This window comes from Thalassophryne amazonica, chromosome 10 (genome assembly GCF_902500255.1).
Source record: "Thalassophryne amazonica chromosome 10, fThaAma1.1, whole genome shotgun sequence".
Taxonomy (NCBI): domain Eukaryota; kingdom Metazoa; phylum Chordata; class Actinopteri; order Batrachoidiformes; family Batrachoididae; genus Thalassophryne; species Thalassophryne amazonica.
In genome coordinates this window covers 47,295,840-47,319,262 of record NC_047112.1, presented here as the reverse complement: position 1 = coordinate 47,319,262, position 23,423 = coordinate 47,295,840, and the positions used below count along the sequence as shown (strand labels likewise).

The following is a 23,423-nucleotide window of genomic DNA, read 5'->3' as shown; positions in this document are numbered from 1 at the left end:
AGTTGTTGTTTTTATTGAATATGCAAAATTTGTAAAACAAACAAACAAACAAACACATTATCATTTATGGGGGGGGGTATTGTGTAGAGAATTTTGAGGAGAAAAAAATTTATTTCATCCATTTTGGAGATGCGGCAGGGGTGGGCTTTGAACAGTGAACTTTCTGCACTGAAACCAAGCACATTTTTGTCAAAACCCAATATAAATAAATGTGTATGTTATTAATAAAGCATATATATATATATATATATATATATATATATATATATACACTCAACAAAAATATAAACGCAACACTTTTGGTTTTGCTCCCATTTTGTATGAGATGAACTCAAACATCTAAAACTTTTTCCACATACACAATATCACCATTTCCCTCAAATATTGTTCACAAACCAGTCTAAATCTGTGATAGTGAGCACTTCTCCTTTGCTGAGATAATCCATCCCACCTCACAGGTGTGCCATACCAAGATGCTGATTAGACACCATGATTAGTGCACAGGTGTGCCTTAGACTGCCCACAATAAAAGGCCACTCTGAAAGGTGCAGTTTTGTTTTATTGGGGGGGGGATACCAGTCAGTATCTGGTGTGACCACCATTTACCTCATGCAGTGCAACACATCTCCTTCGCATAGAGTTGATCAGGTTGTCAATTGTGGCCTGTGGAATGTTGGTCCACTCCTCTTCAATGGCTGTGCAAAGTTGCTGGATATTGGCAGGAACTGGTACACGCTGTCGTATACGCCGGTCCAGAGCATCCCAAACATGCTCAATGGGTGACATGTCCGGTGAGTATGCCGGCCATGCAAGAACTGGAACATTTTCAGCTTCCAAGAATTGTGTTCAGATCCTTGCAACATGGGGCCGTGCATTATCCTGCTGCAACATGAGGTGATGTTCTTGGATGTATGGCACAACAATGGGCCTCAGGATCTCGTCACGGTATCTCTGTGCATTCAAAATGCCATCAATAAAATGCACCTGTGTTCTTCATCCATAACAGACGCCTGCCCATACCATAACCCCACCGCCACCATGGGCCACTCGATCCACAACACTGACATCAGAAAACCGCTCACCCACACGACGCCACACACGCTGTCTGCCATCTGCCCTGAACAGTGTGAACCGGGATTCATCCGTGAAGAGAACACCTCTCGAACATGCCAAATGCCAGCGAATGTGAGCATTTGCCCACTCAAGTCGGTTTACGACGACAAACTGGAGTTAGGTCGAGACCCCGATGAGGACGACGAGCATGCAGATGAGCTTCCCTGAGACGGTTTCTGACAGTTTGTGCAGAAATTCTTTGGTTATGCAAACCGATTGTTTCAGCAGCTGTCCGAGTGGCTGGTCTCAGACGATCTTGGAGGTGAACATGCTGGATGTGGCGGTCCTGGGCTGGTGTGGTTACATGTGGTCTGCGGTTGTGAGGCTGGTTGGATGTACTGCCAAATTCTCTGAAACACCTTTGGAGATGGCTTATGGTAGAGAAATGAACATTCAATACACGAGCAACAGCTCTGGTTGACATTCCTGCTGTCAGCATGCCAATTGCACGCTCCCTCAAATCTTGCGACATCTGTGGCATTGTGCTGTGTGATAAAACTGCACCTTTCAGAGTGGCCTTTTATTGTGGGCAGTCTAAGGCACACCTGTGCACTAATCATGGTGTCTAATCAGCATCTTGATATGGCACACCTGTGAGGTGGGATGGATTATCTCAGCAAAGGAGAAGTGCTCACTATCACAGATTTAAACTGGTTTGAGAACAATATTTGAGGTGTATGTGGAAAAAGTTTTAGATCTTTGAGTCCATCTCATATAAAATGGGAGCAAAACCAAAAGTGTTGCGTTTATATTTTTGTTGAGTATATATATATATATATATATATATATATATATATATATATATATATATCTCAAAACAACATCCTGGATGTATATTAGCACTAGGGATGTCCCGATTAGGTTTTTTTGGCCCCGATCCGATTCCGAGCCCTCTGATTTTGAGTATCTGCCGATACCGAGTCCCGATCCGATACTTTAAAAAACTGAATGAACAATGAACAAATGCTAAATATATAATAATTTAATTTTAATCACCTTATTTTATTATTTATCACTTAAACAGTGCACTTCTCCTTGAGGTAGCTTGAACAATCAAGTAATAATCTACTTGTCTAAAAATAAATGTCCAAGGTTCCTTATGTTAAACAAGAAATTATCTAATCTGAAATAATAGGTGGTTTTAAGTTATAGATGAAAGGTTTCTAAAGAACCATTTATTGATTTAGCTATTTTAATTACAAGTGTTCTAAACTTTTTTAAACAGTAATCAGAAATTTTGAGGTAACAAACAACAACAAAAAACATTTCCAGGGATTTTTCTTCAGACACGTGGTTTCTGCACTGATCTGTGGTTCAAATCCCCGCCTGACTGGAAAATCATTAAGGGCCCATGGGCAAGGTCTTTAATCCCCTATTTATTACTCCCGGTGTGTAGTGAGCGCCTTGTATGGCAGCACCCTGACATCAGGGTGAATGTGAGGCATAATTGTAAAGCGCTTTGAGCGTCTGATGCAGATGGAAAAGCGCTTTATAAATGCAGTCCATTTACCATTTATACAGATCAGTGGTTTCTGCCACTAGTCTTCCGTGTTTTGGCCCGACGCATCGTTCCTATTGGACAGCGCGAAGCTACATCACAGCTCAGAGGGTCGAAAGTTCAAAAGTCAACTTGAAAAGTAAAAGTAAAAAAAAAAAAAAAAAAAAAAACCTACAATTGCATCCTGACAGTCCTCAGTGTACCCCTCTGATGCTTTATCAGTGTTCAACAAGTTCAGAGCAGCGCAGTGAACGTGAATGAAGATAGAACCTCTTTAAGACGCGCTCCTAAATGTGATGAGTGCGCACGTCACTCGTGCGCACACCATCTCTCGCTCCGTTTTGCAGACAAACAATCACATGACAATTTGTTTTTTTCTTTTTGTTAATCAGATGACAGATCGTCGTCCTGAGGTCAGCACCGGGTCCTGCTGCGCACGGAAGGATGACTGAGCAAGAGTTTCGGTGGGAACGTGTCCATCATCCTCTTGTCATTCCATCGAGGCGTCAAGTTGAGCGTGTAAACACACCAACAGCAGTTCTGCAAAAGAAACTTTGCGCGCTTAACTCCACCCACCACTGTCCGGGTGAACTTATGTTTTTTTATTTGCTCAATTAAAAAAAAAAAAAAAATTGGGTTGAACTTTGACCGCGTCAGCCTGCCGACAAGCGGCAATGCGCGCTCCCGTCAGAAGCGTCACATCAAAAGCCGAGCTAAAGTAATGCTTCTGACGCCTCTAAAAAGCAACGCGTCTCACGCCTCTGATGCTTCCGACGTGTGAAAGGCCCATTAATCTGCAATAATGAGCCTGAAATAGTGCTGATCAAAATAATGAGAATAAAATCTATATCGGATTCCTGAACGGGATGCAACGTCCGATTTCGATCAAGTCTGAAACCACGTGATCGGGCCCGATTTCCGATCACGTGATCATATCGGGACATCCCTAATTAGCACTGTGATTCAAAGCATCACGAACTGATTTAATGTGGCTCAACATAGGGCGGGTGCTCACCTGTCACCATGACTGTACGGATATTGGCTCGATGGAGGTCCTGCAACACTCCTGATGTTTCTGCCTTCAGTTTGTTCTGCATGATGATTAGACCCAGAAACTCCATGTTTGACTCTATGTGATCCCTGGTTCAACAGCAGACAGAAATATTGTTACTTGGGTTCCAAGTAAATACAGGCATTTCATATAAAAGTGGGATACAGTTACTCTTTCAAACAATGTGCTCCATTGTGCTTCCTCTTCATAATTTTACTCTATTTTAAAGTAGTTTTACATACAAGTTTTATTTGCTCTGAATGACTTATTTTTCCTTAATGTAAAACAGATGGAGCTTCTTTTATTCATATTTATCTTATTTTAAAGAGTACACTACCTGCTGATGTTTTGGACTTTGTGCCAGGAGAGTTTGGATTCAAGACGGCGATGGGCGACAGCAATCACTCTGAAACCCTGCTTAGTGTATTCCTCTAAAACCTCTGCAAAATTTACTGGTACTGCAAAGAGACATAGGCAGTTAACTATATAAATAGATGAAAGTAAGGGGGATACAGACAACACAGAAGAGATATCAAAAATACGAAGTCTGTTAGAAAAGTATCCGAGCTATTTATTTTTTTGCAAAAACCTGATGGATTTGAATCACGTGTGCTTGTGTGAGCCAACCTCGAACCTTCGTGCGCATGTGTGAATTTTTCACGCCACCGTGTTGAATTCTCACAGGACATGCTAGACTCCGAAAAATGATGCCCACCTCTTCCACCATTTGGAAGATTCAGACAGCTTTCGGTGGCTTTTCAGTCGTGTGACTATCTGAGAAATTGTGGAAGAGGTGGGCATGTCACAACATGTCCTGTGAGACAGGTGGGCATGTCCTGTGAGAGGTGGGCATGCTGTGACATGCTCACCTCTTCCACCATTCGGAAGATTCAGACGGCTTTCGCTGGCTTTTCAGTCGTGTGACTATCCAAGACTTTGTGGAAGAGGTGGGCATCATTTTTCTGAGTCCAGCATGTCCTGTGAGGCTTCAACACGGAGGTGCTTTTGCTCCGCCGTTATCAGCTTCGTGCCGAAGCACGAATTTCGCCGCTACTCTTTTCATGGCCAAATCTTCTGTCACAGTGGAATGTACCGAAAAAGTCCTGATGTCCATAATTCCACAATTGTGGACATCAATTTCTCGGATAGTTACACGATGGTCCCGCATCACCACAGCGTTCACTTTGGAAATGATCTGGTCATTTCTGCATGTTGATGGCTGACCGGAGCGTGGCTTGCTCTCCACCGTTGTGCGGACGTCTTTAAACTGGTTGTACCGCTCCTTAATCTGTGTGATGCCCATAGCATCGTAACCGAAAGCCGTCTGAATCTTCCGAATGGTTTCCACCTGGCTGTCGCCCAGTTTCAGGCAAAATTTGATGCAGTCGCGCTGCTCCAGCCGCCACTTGCACGTGAAAAAAAAAAAACTGGCTGCTGTTGCTGCTTGCTCTCCCCTCAAACTCTGTCATAATTGTGAAATAAAGGACAAAAGGCACATACGTCCTGCTCACAGGACAGGACATGTTCACATCAAGTATAAACTCCAGACATCTCCACGTCACTACATATCCAGTCCCTGATTGGTCATCACGACGCGACAAGACAAAAAAGTTCAGATTTTTCAACTTGGGGAGGAGGGCAACGCGATGTGATGTTGCGCCAATCGCTCAAATTCGCTTCATTCACGTCGCTTCATTTGCATTGCATCGCGTGGCTTGGACTTTTGTGGCACTACAACGCATCCTTCCATAGGGATTACATGGCAACCTGTCACCGCCGTCCCTTGCGTGGCATCCGGTGTGAACGCGGCATTATGTCACCCTGTGCTCCTCCCTTTTCCTAAAGTAGGTATTCATCATGGCCATTTCTATCCTTTTTGCAAAATCAACTACGATCTGCCCTTCCACATTCCTGACCTTGATACCACATCTACCCATTACTTCCTCATTACCTCTGTTCCTTTTGCTAACATGCCCACTGAAGTCTGCTCCCATCAGCTCGCTTGCATGCTTGGGCACACTACACCATCTCATCTAACTCACTCCAGAAATCTTCTTTCTTCTTTCTCTTACAACCTACCTGTGGAGCATATTCACTGATGATATTCATCATCACCTCTTCAATTTCCAACTTTACACTCATCATCCTGTCAGACACTCATTTAACCTCCAACACACTCTGAACATACTCATCCTTTAAAATGACAACAACACCATTTCTGTTCCTATCCTCACCATGACACAACAACTTGAACCCACCGCCTCTGCTCTTGCTCTTACTTCCCTTCCACTTGGTCTCTTGCACACACGATAGGTCTACCTTTCTCCTTTCCATCAAGTCAGCCAGCTCTCTCCCTTTACCAGTCATACTGCCAACATTCAAAGTCTTAACTCTCACTTCCATCCTTCTAGTTTTCCTCTTCTCCTGCTGTCTCTGGACACATTGTCCTTTTCTTCTTTGTCCAGCAGTAGCCCAATTTTCACCAGCACCTTGTTGGGCAACGGCAGCGATGGCGGTCACTGTTAATCTGGGCCTCAACTGATCCGGTATAGAAATTCGATTTGTACTGTGCATCTTTGTTTTTGGATCGTTTCACACCGGATGCCCTTCCCAACACAACCCTATTTATTTACCCAGGCTTGGGACGGGCACTCAGAGTGTACTGGCTGCACATCCAAAGTGGCTGAGATTTGACAAACTAAGTTTAACGCATTGCCTCCTCCTACCCTCCTCATTTATCTGGGCTTGGGACCAGCACTCAGAGTGTACTGGCTGCACACCTCATGTGGCTGAGTTATCTTTGATTACTGCATCAATTACCATTATTGCATTTTCCAACAAGCAACCAAGTATCAGAATGTTTTCTCCATGTCAAGTAGCCCTAATAAAACCACATATCGTGGCAGGTCAAAGTTAAACACAGTTAAAGCATTGAGACAACTCACCTGCCTCTTTCTTGCAAAGACTAGCCACCACTTCTGGTGCCCCCTTCATGTAGGCATCCATACGTTTTTCACCAAGGATGCGGACAACTACACACATCCTCTGGAGGGCTGAAGAAAAGGGAAACTGGCGCACAACACCTATCTCATATGTTGACTACACACACACACACACACACACGTACACATAAAAGTGTGTTTCAGGTCCAGGAAAAGGCACAAGCTCATAGTTGAATGCAAAAAAAAAAAAAAAGGATGGTTAATGCAAAAATTAAATCTCAAAAATAATTTTAAAAATATCACAAGATTTGGTCACTGATAGAGTTATTTTCCAGGTGTATGCTCTGTACAGAGTTTAAAATAAGCCACAGAGTTTTTGCACAAATTTGCATTTCTCTTAAAGATGATGACAAAAGCCTGATGTTAAAAAAAAAAGTAACAGCAAAAGAAAATGGGCTACTTACCGACAATTCATAGAGTTCCTAAAACAAACGAAGAGCAGAGCAGAGTGAGTGGAGTGCAAAAACCAGATGTCAAGCAGAAAACAAGAGTCATCAGGAGATGACATACAATGCATACAAGTACACACCAGTCTACACATAAGCTCCCACAACTGACAGTGCATGCCAGAGCACAAACAAAGCATGAAATCAAAGGAATTGTCTGTAGGCTTCTGAGACAGGATTGTCTTGAGGCACAAATCTGGAGCAATGTACAGAAACATTTCTGCTGCTTTGAAGGTCCTAATGAGCACAGTGGCCTCCATCATCCGTAAATGGAAAAAGTTTGGATCCACTACCCGTCTAACTGAGCGAAAGGATGAGAAGGGCCTGAGTAAGGGAGGTGACTAATAACCTGATGGTCACTCTGTCAGAGCTCTTGCATTCCTCTGTAGAGAGAAGAGAACCTTACAGTAAGGCAACCATCTCTGCAGGACTCCACCAATCAGGCCTGTATGGTAGAGTGGTCAGACAGAAGCCACTCCTTTGTAAAAAGCACATGGTAGCACACCAGGATTTTGCCAAAAGGCACCTGAACGACTTTCAGACCATGAGAAACAAAATTCTCTGGTCTGATGAAACAAAGATTTAATTTAATTAATTTAGTTTATATAGCACCAAATCACAACAAAGCTGCCTCAAGGTGCTTCACACAAGTCAGGTCTTACCAACCCCTAGAGCAAGCACACAGGCAACATTGTTAAGGAAAACTCCCCCTGATTACAACCCCTGGCAAAAATTATGGAATCACCGGCCTCGGAGGATGTTCATTCAGTTTAATTTTGTAGAAAAAAAGCAGATCACAGACATGACACAAAACTAAAGTCATTTCAAATGGCAACTTTCTGGCTTTAAGAAACACTATAAGAAATCAGGAAAACAAATTGTGGCAGTCAGTAACGGTTACTTTTTTAGACCAAGCAGAGGGAAAAAATATGGAATCACTCAATTCTGAGGAAAAAATTATGGAATCACGAAAAACAAAAGAACGCTCCAACACATCACTAGTATTTTGTTGCACCACCTCTGGCTTTTATAACAGCTTGCAGTCTCTGAGGCATGGACTTAATGAGTGACAAACAGTACTCTTCATCAATCTGGCTCCAACTTTCTCTGATTGCTGTTGCCAGATCAGCTTTGCAGGTTGGAGCCTTGTCATGGACCATTTTCTTCAACTTCCACCAAAGATGTTCAATTGGATTAAGATCTGGACTATTTGCAGGCCATGACATTGACCCTATGTGTCTTTTTGCAAGGAATGTTTTCACAGTTTTTGCTCTATGGCAAGATGCATTATCATCTTGAAAAATGATTTCATCATCCCCAAACATCCTTTCAATTGATGGGATAAGAAAAGTGTCCAAAATATCAACGTAAACTTGTGCATTTATTGATGTAATGACAGCCATCTCCCCAGTGCCTTTACCTGACATGCAGCCCCATATCATCAATGACTGTGGAAATTTACATGTTCTCTTCAGGCAGTCATCTTTATAAATCCCATTGGAACGCCACCAAAGAAAAGTTCCAGCATCATCACCTTGCCCAATGCAGATTTGAGATTCATCACTGAATATGACTTTCATCCAGTCATCCACAGTCCACGATTGCTTTTCCTTAGCCCATTGTAACCTTGTTTTTTTCTGTTTAGGTGTTAATGATGGCTTTCGTTTAGCTTTTCTGTATGTAAATCCCATTTCCTTTAGGCGGTTTCTTACAGTTCAGTCACAGACGTTGACTCCAGTTTCCTCCCATTCGTTCCTCATTTGTTTTGTTGTGCATTTTCGATTTTTGAGACATATTGCTTTAAGTTTTCTGTCTTGACGCTTTGATGTCTTCCTTGGTCTACCAGTATGTTTGCCTTTAACAACCTTCCCATGTTGTTTGTATTTGGTCCAGAGTTTAGACACAGCTGATTGTGAACAACCAACATCTTTTGCAACACTGCGTGATGATTTACCCTCTTTTAGGAGTTTGATAATCCTCTCCTTTGTTTCAATTGACATCTCTTGTTGGAGCCACGATTCATGTCAGTCCACTTGGTGCAACAGCTCTCCAAGGTGTGATCACTCCTTTTTAGATGCAGACTAACGAGCAGATCTGATTTGATGCAGGTGTTAGTTTTGGGGATGAAAATTTACAGGGTGATTCCATAATTTATTCCTCAGAATTGAGTGAGTCCATATTTTTTCCCTCTGCTTGGTCTAAAAAAGTAACCGTTACTGACTGCCACAATTTTTTTTTCTTGATTTCTTATAGTGTTTCTTAAAGCCAGAAAGTTGCCATTTGAAATGACTTTAGTTTTGTGTCATGTCTGTGATCTGCTTTTTTTCTACAAAATTAAACAACTGAATGAACATCCTCGGAGGCCGGTGATTCCATAATTATTGCCAGGGGTTGTATAATGAGGAAGAAACCTCAAGCAGATCAGACTCAAAGGGGTGACCCACTGCTTCGGCCATTCTACCAAAAAGGGTTACAATACAAAAAAACAACAACAACAATTGACGAGAGTCCATGCAGGCATCCAGTCCACCATTTGGGGGGAACTGTTCCTACAGCAGAGTCCGTTACGTGTCCATCACAAAAATCATCCAATCCAGCTGCATCTCGGACAGAGAAAGAAAAAAAAAAAAAAACGTAACCAGTCGGCCAGAAAAACTACACTTAAGGTCTAATTCATCACCATTAAGCAACAGGAAATCAGAAGAAATACAAAGATGATCGCTGTCCACTAACCCTAAGCTTCCCTAACAGACTCAGACTTTAGATTAAGTTGAGGCCGAGACCTGCTCTGTTTGACTTTAAAAGGGTCGGAAGCATAGTACCATACTATTTTCATATGCTAGCCATACGAAAGGGAGAATAAATGCGTCTTAAGTCTGGACATGAAAGTCTCTATAGAGATGTCTTATTGATGCAGGGAGATCATTCCACAAAACAGGGGCAAGATAAGAGAAAGCTCTGTGACCCGCAGACTTTTTATTCATCCTAGGGACACAAAGTAGCCCTGCGCCCTGAGAAGGCAGAGCCCAGGCTCGTATGTAGGGCTTGACTAGGTCAGCTAAATAGGGAGGTGCTAGTCCGTGAATAATGTTATAGGTTAATAGCAGAACCTTAAAATCTGATCTCACAGAGCATCTGATCACGCCAAAGGTTGAACTCTTTGGTGTGAGTGCCAGGAGTCATGTTTGGAGGAAAGCAGGCACCATCCCTACAATGAAGCATGGTGTGGCAGCATCATGCTGTGGGGATGTTTTTCAGCAACAGGAACTGGGAGACTAGTCAGGATTGAGGGAAAGATGAATGCAGCAATGTACAGAGACATCCTGGATGAAAAAAATCACTGGAGCCAGCCTGCCCTCCATCCAGGACTTATACAGGTCCAGGAAGGGAGCTGGTAAAATCTCTGCAGACCCCTCACACCCTGGACACACGCTGTTTAAACTCCTCCCCTCTGGTCAACGTTACAGAGCTCTGTACGTCAAAACAACGATACACAGTTTCTTTCCACAGGCCATCACATTGATGAACAGCTCACTAATTCATCTCCCTTATGTACAACTTCAATCTGTTGTTTGTCTCACACATCCTTTTCTTTTCTCTTATTGCACATTTTATTTTCTTGCACATTTCATTTGCACATTTTACTACTGTGAATTATTCAGTGTTTAGTGTATATTTATACATGCCCTACAGAAAGAGTGCAGCTCAAACCAAAGTCAAATTCTTTGTATTCTATGGTTACGTGGCAAATAAAAGCTATTCTGATATTCTGATTCTGAAACCCAGACTGGGGTGACGGTTCATTTTTCAGCAGGACAATGATCCTAATCACACAACCAAGATATCAAAGGAGTGGCTTCGGGACAACTCTGTGAATGTCGTTGAGTGGCCCAGCCAGAGCCCCGACCTGAATTTGGCTGAACATCTCTGGAGAGATCTGAAAATGACTGTGCACCGACGCTCCCCATCCGACCTGATGGAGCTTGAGAGGTGCCGCAAAGAGGAATTGGTAAAAATGCCCAAAGATACTGAAGAAGACTTGAGACTGTAACTTCTGCCAAGGATGCATCAATAAAGTACTGAGCAAACGCTGCAAATCGAGCGTTACAAATGTAACTACGGTTCTATGAATTCCGGATGACCGCCAGAGGGCGGTGCTTTAGCACCTGGATAACTACATGTGCGCAGCACAGAGGTCGAGAATATATACCAACAAAGTCACGCCATTGAATGTGACCTGGGTGACGTCACTGGTTGTCTTTATATACCAGACGCACCCAGCGCTCGCTTCTTTTCGGAAAGAACTCGCAAGACTCTGAGTGACAAGCAACTCTGGCGGTCATCCAGAATTCATAGAACCGTAGTTACATTCGTAACTCTCGTTCTATTTCATTCCTCCTGACCGCCAGAGGGCGGTGCTTTAGCACCTGGATGACTTAATACCAACAAGGTCACGAAGAGTCACACTCACCTCGCATCAACAGTGGGGAGTGGAGGCAGACAACACCGCCAAAGTCACCGCAGGAGGAGCAGCCACATTCAGTCTGTAATAGCGGACAAAGGTACAGGACGAAGCCCACGTAGTAGCACCACAAATATCACTCAAAGGGACACCTCTCAGTGAAGCCCAGGAGGTGGACACCCCTCTGGTGGAATGGCACGTAAGCTTAGGAGGCTGAAGACCTCTGGACCTGTATACTTGTAAAATGGCATCCACGACCCAATGCGAGAGTCGCTGCTTTGAGACAGCACAGCCTCTTTTGTGATCACCGTAACACACAAACAGGGCATCCGTTTTCCAGATCCCGGCAGTCGCACTTGTACTGCTTCAACATTCGGACAGGACACAGGGAACCTGAAACAGATAATCCTGGATCAGAATGCAGGACATACACAGCCAAGGAAACTGGCTGGTTAACATGAAAAGTTGAAATTCTCTTGGGTAAAAAGGACGGATTAGGCCACAGCGTAACCCCAGATCTGTCAGAATTCCATCGCAAACAGTCCCCAGCGACTGATAGGGCATGGAGCTCTCCCACCCGCTTAGCCTAAGACAGTGCAAGTAGAAAGGCAGTCTTCACTGACACCCATTTAAGATCAGCACTTTCAACTGGTTTGAAAGGGGATAAGCTTAAACCCTCCAGGACTAGAGGAAGGTCCCATGAAGGTACGCGTGCAAGCCTTGGAGGCCGTAAACGTAGAGCACCTTTCAAAAAACGACACACTAAGAGGTGTGAACCCACTGACCAGCCATCAACGTAGACGTGCCGGGCAGAGATTGCAGCAACATAAACCTTCAAGGTAGCGACAGAAAGAAGAGAATAGGCACAGGGCAATGCTCTGGGTCTAACTTTTGTTTCTCACACCACCACGCAAACAGCTTCCATCTGTTGTCATACAAAGCCCTCGTAGAAGCAGCACATGAATTAAGGATAGTCTGAACAACAGCCTGGTCACAAGAACTTAACAAGGAGTCTGGTCCCTCAACGGCCACACATACAGTTGAAGGCATTCTGGGTGAGGGTGCCAAATCCTCCCCTGTAGCTGTGACAACAAATCCTTCCTCTCTGGGAGAGCCCAAGGTTCTCCCTCGAGGAGTTTGTGAATCATGGGAAACCAAATCCTCCCAGGCCAGAATGGAGCAACCAGCAGCACCCTGTGGCTGCTCTGATCTATCCTGTGCAGTGTCAACATCAGCAGCGGGAGAGGAGGGAAGGCATAAAGGAGGCAATGCGGCCACAGGTGAGCCAATGCATCCTGCCCCAGCGGGCTGTCTGGTTCCAAGAGGGAGTACCATCGTGGGCAACGTGTCGAGGTGCTTGAAGCAAAAAGGTCCACTTCTGCTGCACCATATTTCTGCCAGATCATTTGGACCACAATCGGGTTCAATCTCCACTCTCCCGGTGGTGGTTTCTGTCTGGAGTGTAAATCCGCTGCGCAGTTCTGTACACCGGGCAGATGAACTGCTCTGACACTTTGAAGGCGAGGCAACGCCCATAAGAGAAGCTTCTGAATTTCTGCCAATGAGTGACTGGACCTGGTGCCCTCCTGATGGTTTATGTGATAGACTGTTGACGTGTTGTCCGACCGGACAAGAACATGTCTTCCTCTCAGGGCCGGGAGGAAATGCTTGAGAGCCAGTTGCACAGCGCAAAGCTCCAGCACGTTTATGTGTTGGAGTCTCTCCTGAGGACTCCAGACACCCCTCACCATCCTGTGATTCCACACGGCCCCCCAACCTTTGAGTGATGCATCTGTAACAACCACCTCTCGGTGAGAAGGAACAGAGCCTAGAGGGACACCCTTGCAGATGAAGTCCACGTTCCCCCAGGGTTTGAGGTGCAGAAGGCACTGGTTGGAGAGTCGTACAAGCCTGTGCTGATGCAACTTTGAGTTGAGGCCTAGGTTGTTGATCCAAATCTGTAGGGGACGTTAAGAAGAGAAGTCCCAAAAGTACCACTAGCGACACTGCAGTCAATTTGCCCATCAACCGGAGCAGCAAACCAAAAGGCAGCGTCACAGCCCATTGAATGTGTGAGACGAGACGAATTACATCGTCCACTCTCTGCGGGGATGGCGATGCAGTCATAGTCAGAGAGTTGATGGCAATGCCGATGAAGGTCGTTTGTTGACTGGGAACAAGAGAACTCTTTGCAGAGTTCACTGTGAGTCCTAAATGAGAGACATGGTTCAGTAGAAGAGCCGTGTCGTTGTGCGCCTGCTCATGAGTCGGAGCGCAGACAAGCCAATCGTCTAAGTAGGGTAGGATTCTTAACCCAAGAGCTTGCAGTGGGGCTAGTGCTGCAGCCATACATCTGGTAAATGTACGAGGGGCGAGAGAGAGGCCGAAAGGAAGCACCCTGAACTGGTATGCCTGACCTTCGAAAGCAAAGCGGAGAAACTGCCTGTGATGAGGCGCCACTGGCACATGGAAATAGGCGTCTTTTAAGTCGACACTTGTGAACCAGTCTCCTGGTGTGATAGTTTGAAGGACATCTACTGTGCAGAGCATGTGAAACTGCAGCACTTTGATATAACGATTCAGACGTCAGAGATCGAGGATAGGACGAAAGCCGCCATCCTTCTTTGGAACAAGGAAGTAAACTGAATAGAACCCCCTGAGCTGGTCTGAACTGTGAACTGGCTCTATGGCCCCCTTCTCCAGGAGTTCCAAAATCTCCCGTTGTAGGGCAGCAGACTGCACCGAGTCGGAAACAACAGTCATCCTCACCCCATTGAACTTTGGAGGACAACATCTGAACTGAATTCTGTAACCTTCGAACAAGGTTGAAATGACCCATGGGTCTTGAACTTGAGCTTCCCAGTGGCTGAGGTGATTTTGTGAAAAACGGCTGGGGGCCAAACATTGGCAATCAGACCCGACCACCTCTGCCTCGCATCCCTGAGGACCTCTGGGCACGATTACTGGAAGCTCTGTGAAACTGTTCAGTTCTCGGGGGTCTGCCCGTAGGCTCACGAAAGGCAGGCTGCTGGGAGAGCTGGCCCTCAACTGCAAAAGCACGTGCAGCTCTGGGAGTCGGCGGAAGCCTGGATGTAGAGTGAAAAGCTGTAGCACGTCTGACTGGCTGAGGTCTGGAAGACCGGTGTAGGTCAACAAACTGTTGCCGAGATTTACTAGCCTCAACAGCACGCTCCAAAGTTTGTTGGGCCGCAGGTCCAAATACTTGGCCTGGAAGAACCGGCAGCGAACGGAGTGTGCCTCTGCAGGATTCGGACAGGGGGGACTGCGCAAGCCACACCTGACGTCTAGTGATGGTAAGGGTTGACATCAGTCTGCCAAGCTCTCTGGACATATAAGCAAAGGTTTGGAGTGAGGCATCACTAAGACTTTGCGTAGCATCATCAACCTCTGCCTCCCTCAAAGACTTTGAGAGGGCAAGGGCTAAATGGGACAGTGGGTTGCCTAGGCGACCGATGTGTGCAGCTATGTCATAGCTTTTGGTGAGGAGGTCATCAGACCCTACACTGAGGACGTGGGCAGCGGGCATCTGGCCAAGCAGCATCAGCTGGAGCCACAACCAGGTTCGCAATAATGCTGTCAACAGCGGGCATACGGTTCAGACCATACTGCGCTTAATCACACACAGAGCTAAGGGCTCTGCAGTCCTGTGATAGATGGGTCAATGATTTGGGGTCCGCCCAACATCGGTGAGCTCCTCGATATATGGTTGTGAAACTGGAACGTTGAACTCAGGTTTCTGAGTGACTTTGAAAAAGGCACTTGAAGCGGTGGTTTCCGCAGGGGGATTGTCGACCCCAAGCCTGGATAAAGCCAACTGAACAGCTTGCTTGACAAAGGATAGTCCAGGTCTGGTTTGCGGCATGGACTCTGCCTCATCTTCCTCCTGCTGAGTAACTACATTGGTCTGATCAGCCTCATTAGGGACAACAGGAACTGTCACTGCATCCCTAGGCTGTAGATTCAGAAGCAAGGACTTAATCTGAGCAAACTCAGAAGTCAATGTTTCGACCTTTTCAGCCAAAGCATGGTCATGAGTAACCTTCTTAGCAGAAGGGGCTCCTGCATGTGGGCGTTTACGGCGCTTAGGTTCCTTCCTGGGGCTGGAGGCCAAAGTCGCACTAGATATTCCACTTTCCAATGCCGCAAGTCTAGCAGATCTCTCTGCCAGTGGCATGTTGGCACAATTAAGGCAGGCATCGCCAGTCAGGGATTCCCTCAGGTGTCCGATCCCAAGACACGAGGGGCAAAACATATGTCCATCATCTGGGCTCAAGGGAGCCAAACAGGTACTACAGCCATGCAACAAAGGCCCTGTCAACATTGTGGACTGCGTGCAGATGGCTAACGCAAGCCCTGATGGTTACAAATGGAAAGACAAAGCGTGAATCACACGCAGTGTAAATAGTAACACGAGGCACGGAGCGTGAAGCACTCACAGCCGTCGACTTGACACGAGGCACGGAGCGTGAAGCACTCACAGCCGCAGAGTCGACACGAGGCACGGAGCGTGAAGCACTCACAGCCGCAGACTCGACACGAGGCACGGAGCATGAAGCACTCACAGCCGCAGACTCGACACGAGGCACGGAGCGTGAAGCACTCACAGCCGCAGACTCGACACGAGGCCCGGAGCGTGAAACACTCACAGCCACAGTAATAACACGATGCACACAGCCGAAAAACTCACAGCCCAAGTGCTAAGTCACTTAGAACAACGACAACAACACTAGCTGCTAGCGGAGCTGTTAAACTTAGCAAATGGCGGCAGTGCAGACGAAGTACTTCAAGGAGTGGAAAACACTCACGGCAAGCCCAACACAGTACACTATACTGGTTCTGATACACACACTACCACGTAGTTAACGGGGTTAGTGACACAACTAAACAAATAGCCAGCTTTCATCGAAACAACACAGCTAATGTGCACAGAGGAAAATACCCAGCAGGGTAGCGGCAAAGGCGCGCACCCGGCGTTTAGGAAGGTGTACTCACGACAGGCGTCAAAGAATACAAAAAATGGTGAAGCCGTGTCTCGCAGCCTCTGGAGGACATGTGCAGTGTACGTAGCTCCAACCGAAGGTGGGTTGCGAGGCTACAAGCGAGAGCGGCAATCGCAGCTAAGTGCGTTCTCAACCTCTAAGAATGCGAGAATGTAGAAAAGAAGCGAGCGCTGGGTGCTTCTGGTATATAAAGACAACCAGTGACATCACCCAGGTCACATTCAATGGCGTGACTTTGTTGGTATATATTCTCGACCTCTGTGCTGCGCACATGTAATTATCCAGGTGCTAAAGCACCGCCCTCTGGCGGTCAGGAGGAATGAAATAGAAACTTATTGTTCTGTCCTCAATATATGCATCGTATATGTCTTGACACCTTTCTTATTTTTAATAAATTTGAAAAAAAGAAAACTTCATGTTGTCATTATGGTGTGTTGTGAGTAAAATCTTTGGGGGACAAAATGAATATACTTCATTTTGGAATAGGACAAATTGTGAAAAATTGAAGTGCTATGAACACTTTCCAGATGCACTTTCAGAATGGACTGGACCTCTGTCTGTGTGACAATCTGTCGACACCCTAAACAGTCCTGTGGTGTGTTGGATAGAGCAACATGCAACAGCAGAGCATGATATTAAACCGGACCTTTAATCAGTTCAATAAAATTCTCTCAATTTTGAAATTTTCAGCCGTAGGTGTTGAACAACAGAAAGAATTTTTCACAGATGTACTTTGTGCAAAATGGTACAATTTTTTTTCTCCTGTAAATGACAAATTGAGGTGTTGTGGTTTTTCTGTAGAACAGATTAGTCGCTGTACGTACCATGTCCAGTTCAGGAGACACAGGAGACTCTGAGGGTAAAAGGTGCTTTGGGGGTCGAACTACAGTGGGCATGATATGGTTATGGAGTGATGTTTCCTCCTCAGTGGCCTCTTCCAGGACCTGAATAAACATTCGGGGGGCAGCAAAAAATGACTGTACAGCAACAGATAAGACAGGAAATTAGAAAAAACCTGGAACTGCATGCATTAAGTAGCACTATAAAGTTGTCCAAGTACAAAACAAAATGCCCCAGACAGGGCTGCATTTTGCAGCCTTGCCTGGAGCTCGTGTCAGTCACTTAGCCAACGATAACATTCTCAGACATACATCACCATTTAAAGTGTTGCCCTTACAACAATCAGTATCTACATCATTATTCGAGCGTTGCCTGAGGGTATCCATGTGCTCTCTAGATTGGGTAGCATTTATAAAAGAGGTATCTGACATTTTTCAAGGGTGGTAATGAATTATGTAAAGTTTCTATAATGATTTGGAATAGCGTGAGTCCAGAATGTAATTAATGTCCATTGTTCACTGTTACATAACATACGTAATTTCTCCAAAAATATTAGTCCTATCAACATTCCATTTTGGCGGTGTTCATCCTTGACCAAAATACATCAGCACTAGCTGAGTTACCCCTTTTTTGCACAGGTAATAGAGAAGAATTTTAGCCATGTCACTGTATATTTCATGTTACCTTAGCTAAGGTATAGCTAGTTGCACTGCATTATGTGCATGTTATTGTCAATTTTTATAGAGCAATCTGTGACATTCATGAGCCTCAAGTGAATGATTATAAACAGGTGATAGCATGTCATATTACTGTAACGCTGTGGGATATATAATGTTCTGAGTGTCTCTGCAGCTGTTTCCCCAGCTCAATTACATTTAATCCATTTAGCACTTTGGGATTTACGACTGAATGCCCCTCGCTTCTTGGGAGGTATACAGACAGTCTACCAGTCTGCATGCCGTACACAGCAGGTACATTTTAATAAAAAAAAAAAAAAAAAAAAAGTGCTTTAACTCGCTCACGGCACGTACTGGCCTGTTCAGATTCTAATTAAAGTGCACCCTAGCCAGCCACTACAACATAATCAGTAAAGTGTGATCCTTGCTACCTGACCTGAGTACCATGTGAACTGTGAAAATAAGGGCTCCAGCGAGCGGGTCATGATCTAATATATAAGGCTGACCTTGTGTGTATGTGTACTTAAGCTTTCAACCTAAGGGCCCCAGTGACCTCCCCCTTGGTGCACCCAGTCACCATAGCAAGTTTGGTGTTGAGTGCTTAATTACTGTGGTTGTGCAAAGCAAACACACACATGCACGCACAGTTTGAAGATACGAAATGGCAAATATCAGCTCTCCCCAGTTTCCCTATCTTGGAAGGTACATAAGCACACACACACACATACACAGCGGTCACTTCACTATTAATATATGAGGTCTGTTAGAAAAGTAACGGACCTTTTTATTTTTTGCAAAAACTATATGGATTTGAATCATGTGTGATTGCATCAGCCAAGCTTGAACCTTTGTGCGCATGTGTGAGTTTTTTCACGCCTGTCGGTTGCGTCATTCGCGTGTGAGCACGCCTTGTGGGAGGAGTGGTCCAGCCTCCTCGTCGGATTTTCATAGTCAGGAAATTGGCTGATCGACTGCCACTTTGCTTCATCAAAGTTTTTTCAGAAAGTGTGAGAGACAGCCAAGTGGAAACCATTTGGAAAATTCAGATGGCTTTCGGTGAAGATCTTATGGGGATCACAGAGATTAAGGACAATTAAAACTGGATTAAAGATGGCCCACAGCGGCGGATGGCGCGCCGCGCACGGAGCGCCGATCGACAGGCTCAAACGACCAGATCATTTCGAAAGTGAACACTTTGTTGATCCGGGATGTCGTCTGACTACCAGAGAAATGGCAAAACAGCTGGACATAGCACTTTTTTGGCACATTCCACTGTTCCAGGAGTTTTTGTAATGGAAAGAGGAGCGGAGAAATTCGCCACGGAGCCGCTCATGGCGCTGGACGAAAGCACCTCCGTGTTGGTCTCACAGGACAAGTCCTAACATGCCCAGCTCTTGCACCAATCAGAAAATTCAGACGGCTTTCGGTGGCTTTTCAGTCGTGTGACTATCCGAGAAACTGTGAACGGGCTGGACATGCCACAACATGTCCTGTGAAGCTTCATCACGGCATTGCTTTTTGTTCTGTGCTCTGCGCCTCCGTCCCGACGAGCGAATCCCTCCGCACGTCTTTTCATGCCAAAAAAGTGCTGATGTCAAACTCTTCTGCCATTTCTGTGGTAGTCAGACGATGTCTCGGATCAACAAAGCGTTTACTTTGGAAATGAACGGCGCATTCCACTGTTACAGGAGTTTTTCGGCATGAAAAGACGTTCGGAAGGATTCGCGCGTCGGGACGGAGGCACAGAGCACAGGACATGTTGTGGCATGTCCAGCCCGTCCACAATTTCTCGGATAGTCACACGACTGAAAAGCCACCGAAAGCCATCTGAATCTTTCGAATGGTGCAAGAGCTGGGCATGTTAGGGCTTGTCCTGTGAGACCAACACGGAGGTGCTTTCGTCCAGCGCCATGAGCGGCTCCGTGGCAAATTTCTCCGCTCCTCTTTCCATTACAAAAACTCCTGTAACAGTGGAATGTGCCGAAAAAGTGCTATGTCCAGCTGTCTTGCCATTTCTCTGGTAGTCAGACAACGTCCCGGATCAACAAAGCGTTCACTTTCGAAATGATCTGGTCGTTTGAGCCTGTCGATCGCCGCTCGGGGCGCGGCGCGCCATCCGCCGCTGTGGGCCCTCTTTAATCCAGTTGTAATTGTCCTTAATCTGTGTGATCCCCATAAGATCTTCACCGAAAGCCATCTGAATTTTCCAAATGGTTTCCACTTGGCTGTCTCTCACACTTTCTGAAAAAATTTTGATGAAGCAAAGCGGCAGTTGATCAGCCAATTTCCTGACTATGAAAATCCGACGAGGAGGCTGGACCACTCCTCCCACAAGGCGTGCTCACAGGCGAATGACGGAACCGACAGGCGTGAAAAAACTCACGCATGCGCACGAAGGTTCAAGCTTGGCTGATGCGATCACACATGATTCAAATCCATATAGTTTTTGCAAAAAATAAAAAGGTCTGTTACTTTTCTAACAGACCTCATAGATGATTTACCACCCTCTGCTGGAATGGCGTGTGAGTCCAGAATGTAATTATCAATGTCCATTGTTCAGTGTTGTTAGCTAATAACCATAGTTTCTCCAAAAATATTAGACCAATCAACGTTCGGTTTTGGCAGCATTCATCCTTGACCCAAAATACGTAAGCATACCAAACGGCAAATGTCAGCTCTCTCCAATTTGTCTGTGATCGAAGTTATACACACACACGCACGCATGTACACAGAAGCCACTTGGCTTGTAATATATAGAAGTGATTAGAAGCACGACTTCCTCTGTATTACACTGAAATGGCACACAGACCCCATTAAAAAGATGGCCTACTCACACTGCCACTATGTTGGCTGGTAACCTGCCATGACCAACAGTCTTTTGGACAGATACTCACCCAGCCTGTAGCCTCAAACATTTTGAGGTCCAGAGGATCGCCAGACAGCTGGCCCTCTATTTTGGTAAGAGAGTGGCATGTGGCCATACAGGCCACAAAGTGTGACTTGACAAGACTCTCTTTGTAGGCACTTTCCTCAGACATGTGGAACCTGAGGAGGCAGGAAAGTAGAAACTGGATAGGGAAAAAACCTCAAACAAGTATTTGTACAGTAACAAATAACTTTCAACAGTATCATCATTAAAATGACAAGGCTTCCCTAAGAGACTGAGACAATCCTAATAAAGACAGATTATACTGGTCAACACAATTTTTATTGCATGGAGTTTTTCCCAACGGATTTTGGTTAATTTGGCGGCACTGAAGTTAGTTTTTGCCAATCACATCACGTTTTTGACATATGAAAACATATTTCTCATATCAAGCATTGAAGGAAAAGCTGCAGTGTCATACACCTCTTCAGTGCCATAAATGATATTACGGCTCTTTGTTCACATTTCACAAACCTGGTTTAAAAACTAATCTTTTGAAGCTGCTTTTGTTCATGTTTAGTGGCATCAAACTCGTGAGTGAATGAGCAACTTTTGCGTAATCCATCAATATGGAACATGCAGACTGCAAAAAATGTGATGTGACAGAGGAAATCTGAGCCCAGATTCAGATTCAGCACCCCAAAATGACCCTAAACCAGTTGATTTCTGATGTGTTCCCAACTGAACAGCATGCTGTCTCTGGTCTCTGCTGCACACCATAAGAAGCTGTGGTTGACTTTGCTGCTGTGGTCAAGAAAGGGGCTTGAACTACAATGAACAAAAATATAAAGGCAATACTTTGTTTTCGCTCTCATTTTTAATGAGCTGAATTCAAAGGTCTTAAACATTTTCTATATACACAAAAGACCTATTTCTCTCAAATACTGTTCAAAATCTGTCTAAATCTGTGTTCGTGAACACTTCTCCTTTCCCGAGATAATCCATCCCACTTTACAGCTGTGGCATATCAAGATGCTGATTAGACAGCATGATTATTGCCCAGGTGTGCTTTAGGCTGGTCACAATAAAAGGCCACTTTGAAATGTGCAATTTTGCTTTATGTGGGGGTCAGAAAACCACTCAGTATCTGGTGTGGCCACCATTTGCCTCATGCAGTGCAACACATCTCCACATAGAGATGATTAGCAGCCACATGCCATCGAATGTGAGCATTTTCCCACTCAAGTCAGTTACGACGACAAATTGCAGTCAGGTCGATGAAGATGACGAGCATGCAGATGAGCATGCTCATCCCTTGAAAAAAGGTTTCTGACAGTTTGCGCAGGTGAACATGCTGGATCTGGAACCCTGAGCTGGTGTGGTTACACGTGGTCTGCAGTTGTGAGGCTGGTTGGCTGTACTGCCAAATTCTCTGAAACCGCTTTGGAGACGGTTTATGGTACAGAAATGACCATTCCATTCATGGGGAACAGCTCTGGTGGGCATTCCTGCAATCAGCATGCCAATTACACACTCCTTCAAAACTTAAGACACCTGTGCAATAATCATGCTGTGTTAATCAGCATCTTGATATGCCACACATGTGAGATGGAATGGATTATCTCAGCAAAGGAGAAGGGCTCACTAACATGGATTTAGACAGATTTGTGAAGAACATTTCGAGAAATAGGTCTTTTGTGTATATAGAAAATGTTTTAGATTTATGAGTTCAGCTCATGAAAAATGGGAACAAAATGAAATGTGTGTTAAAATTTTTGTTCAGTGGACATAAAAATTGACAGTAGATAGAGCAACTCTAAGGGGATCAGCATTACTTAGACAAACCATGAAATAGGACACAAAGAGCGAATATTTATGAGTTCAATGGTGAGAATATTTCATGAGGTGAAAGATGAAATATTCCATTCAACGAGGCGAAGCAGAGTTGAATGGTATGTTCCAGCTTTCACAGAATTAAATATTCGTTCCATTGAAAGAATGAAAAAAACAAATTCATTTGTTTTATATAATGGCTAAAATAGATCCTTGTCATTTGATATTTTATTCAATTATAAACAGAAAAGGGACTTACTGGTGTTCCTTACTGGTGCTTTGATGTCAACAGTTCAACATGAACTTTAAATTGGAGTCCAAAATTGTTCTCAGTCAACTTGGAAAAAACAATTAGTCTGTGATGCTATGCACTGACTTCGTGTACTTCTAAGACTGTTAGAAGAATTAGCAGTGTCAATTAGCTCCCTCAAACTGTCATCTGACTTCAAAACAAACTCTGCCATGTTTAGCTAAATGCCACCCCCGGTATTGTAAGCATGCGCGATGGTTAGGCATGCAATAGCACATGTCATACAGCACCAAAAATGCACATTAAAAAGAACTACTGCACGACAAATGAAACAACAGCAAATGGTACAAATAATCCATGTCAC

At 44.8% G+C, this 23,423-nt stretch overlaps 1 protein-coding gene across 2 annotated transcripts in view; it reads right to left on the bottom strand.

Moving 5' to 3' along the window:
- The window catches only part of atp13a3 (ATPase 13A3), a 184,698-nt gene that overhangs the window by 53,381 nt on the left and 107,894 nt on the right, over positions 1–23,423 (bottom strand). For both annotated transcript variants that reach the window (XM_034179954.1, XM_034179955.1), the window contains exons 16-21: positions 21,005–21,155; positions 17,418–17,537; positions 7,069–7,086; positions 6,608–6,761; positions 4,000–4,120; positions 3,627–3,751 (exon numbers count right to left, since the gene is read on the bottom strand). In XM_034179954.1, coding sequence (XP_034035845.1) covers positions 3,627–3,751; positions 4,000–4,120; positions 6,608–6,761; positions 7,069–7,086; positions 17,418–17,537; positions 21,005–21,155 — 689 coding nt within the window. The remainder of the gene's footprint in view (positions 1–3,626; positions 3,752–3,999; positions 4,121–6,607; positions 6,762–7,068; positions 7,087–17,417; positions 17,538–21,004; positions 21,156–23,423) is intronic.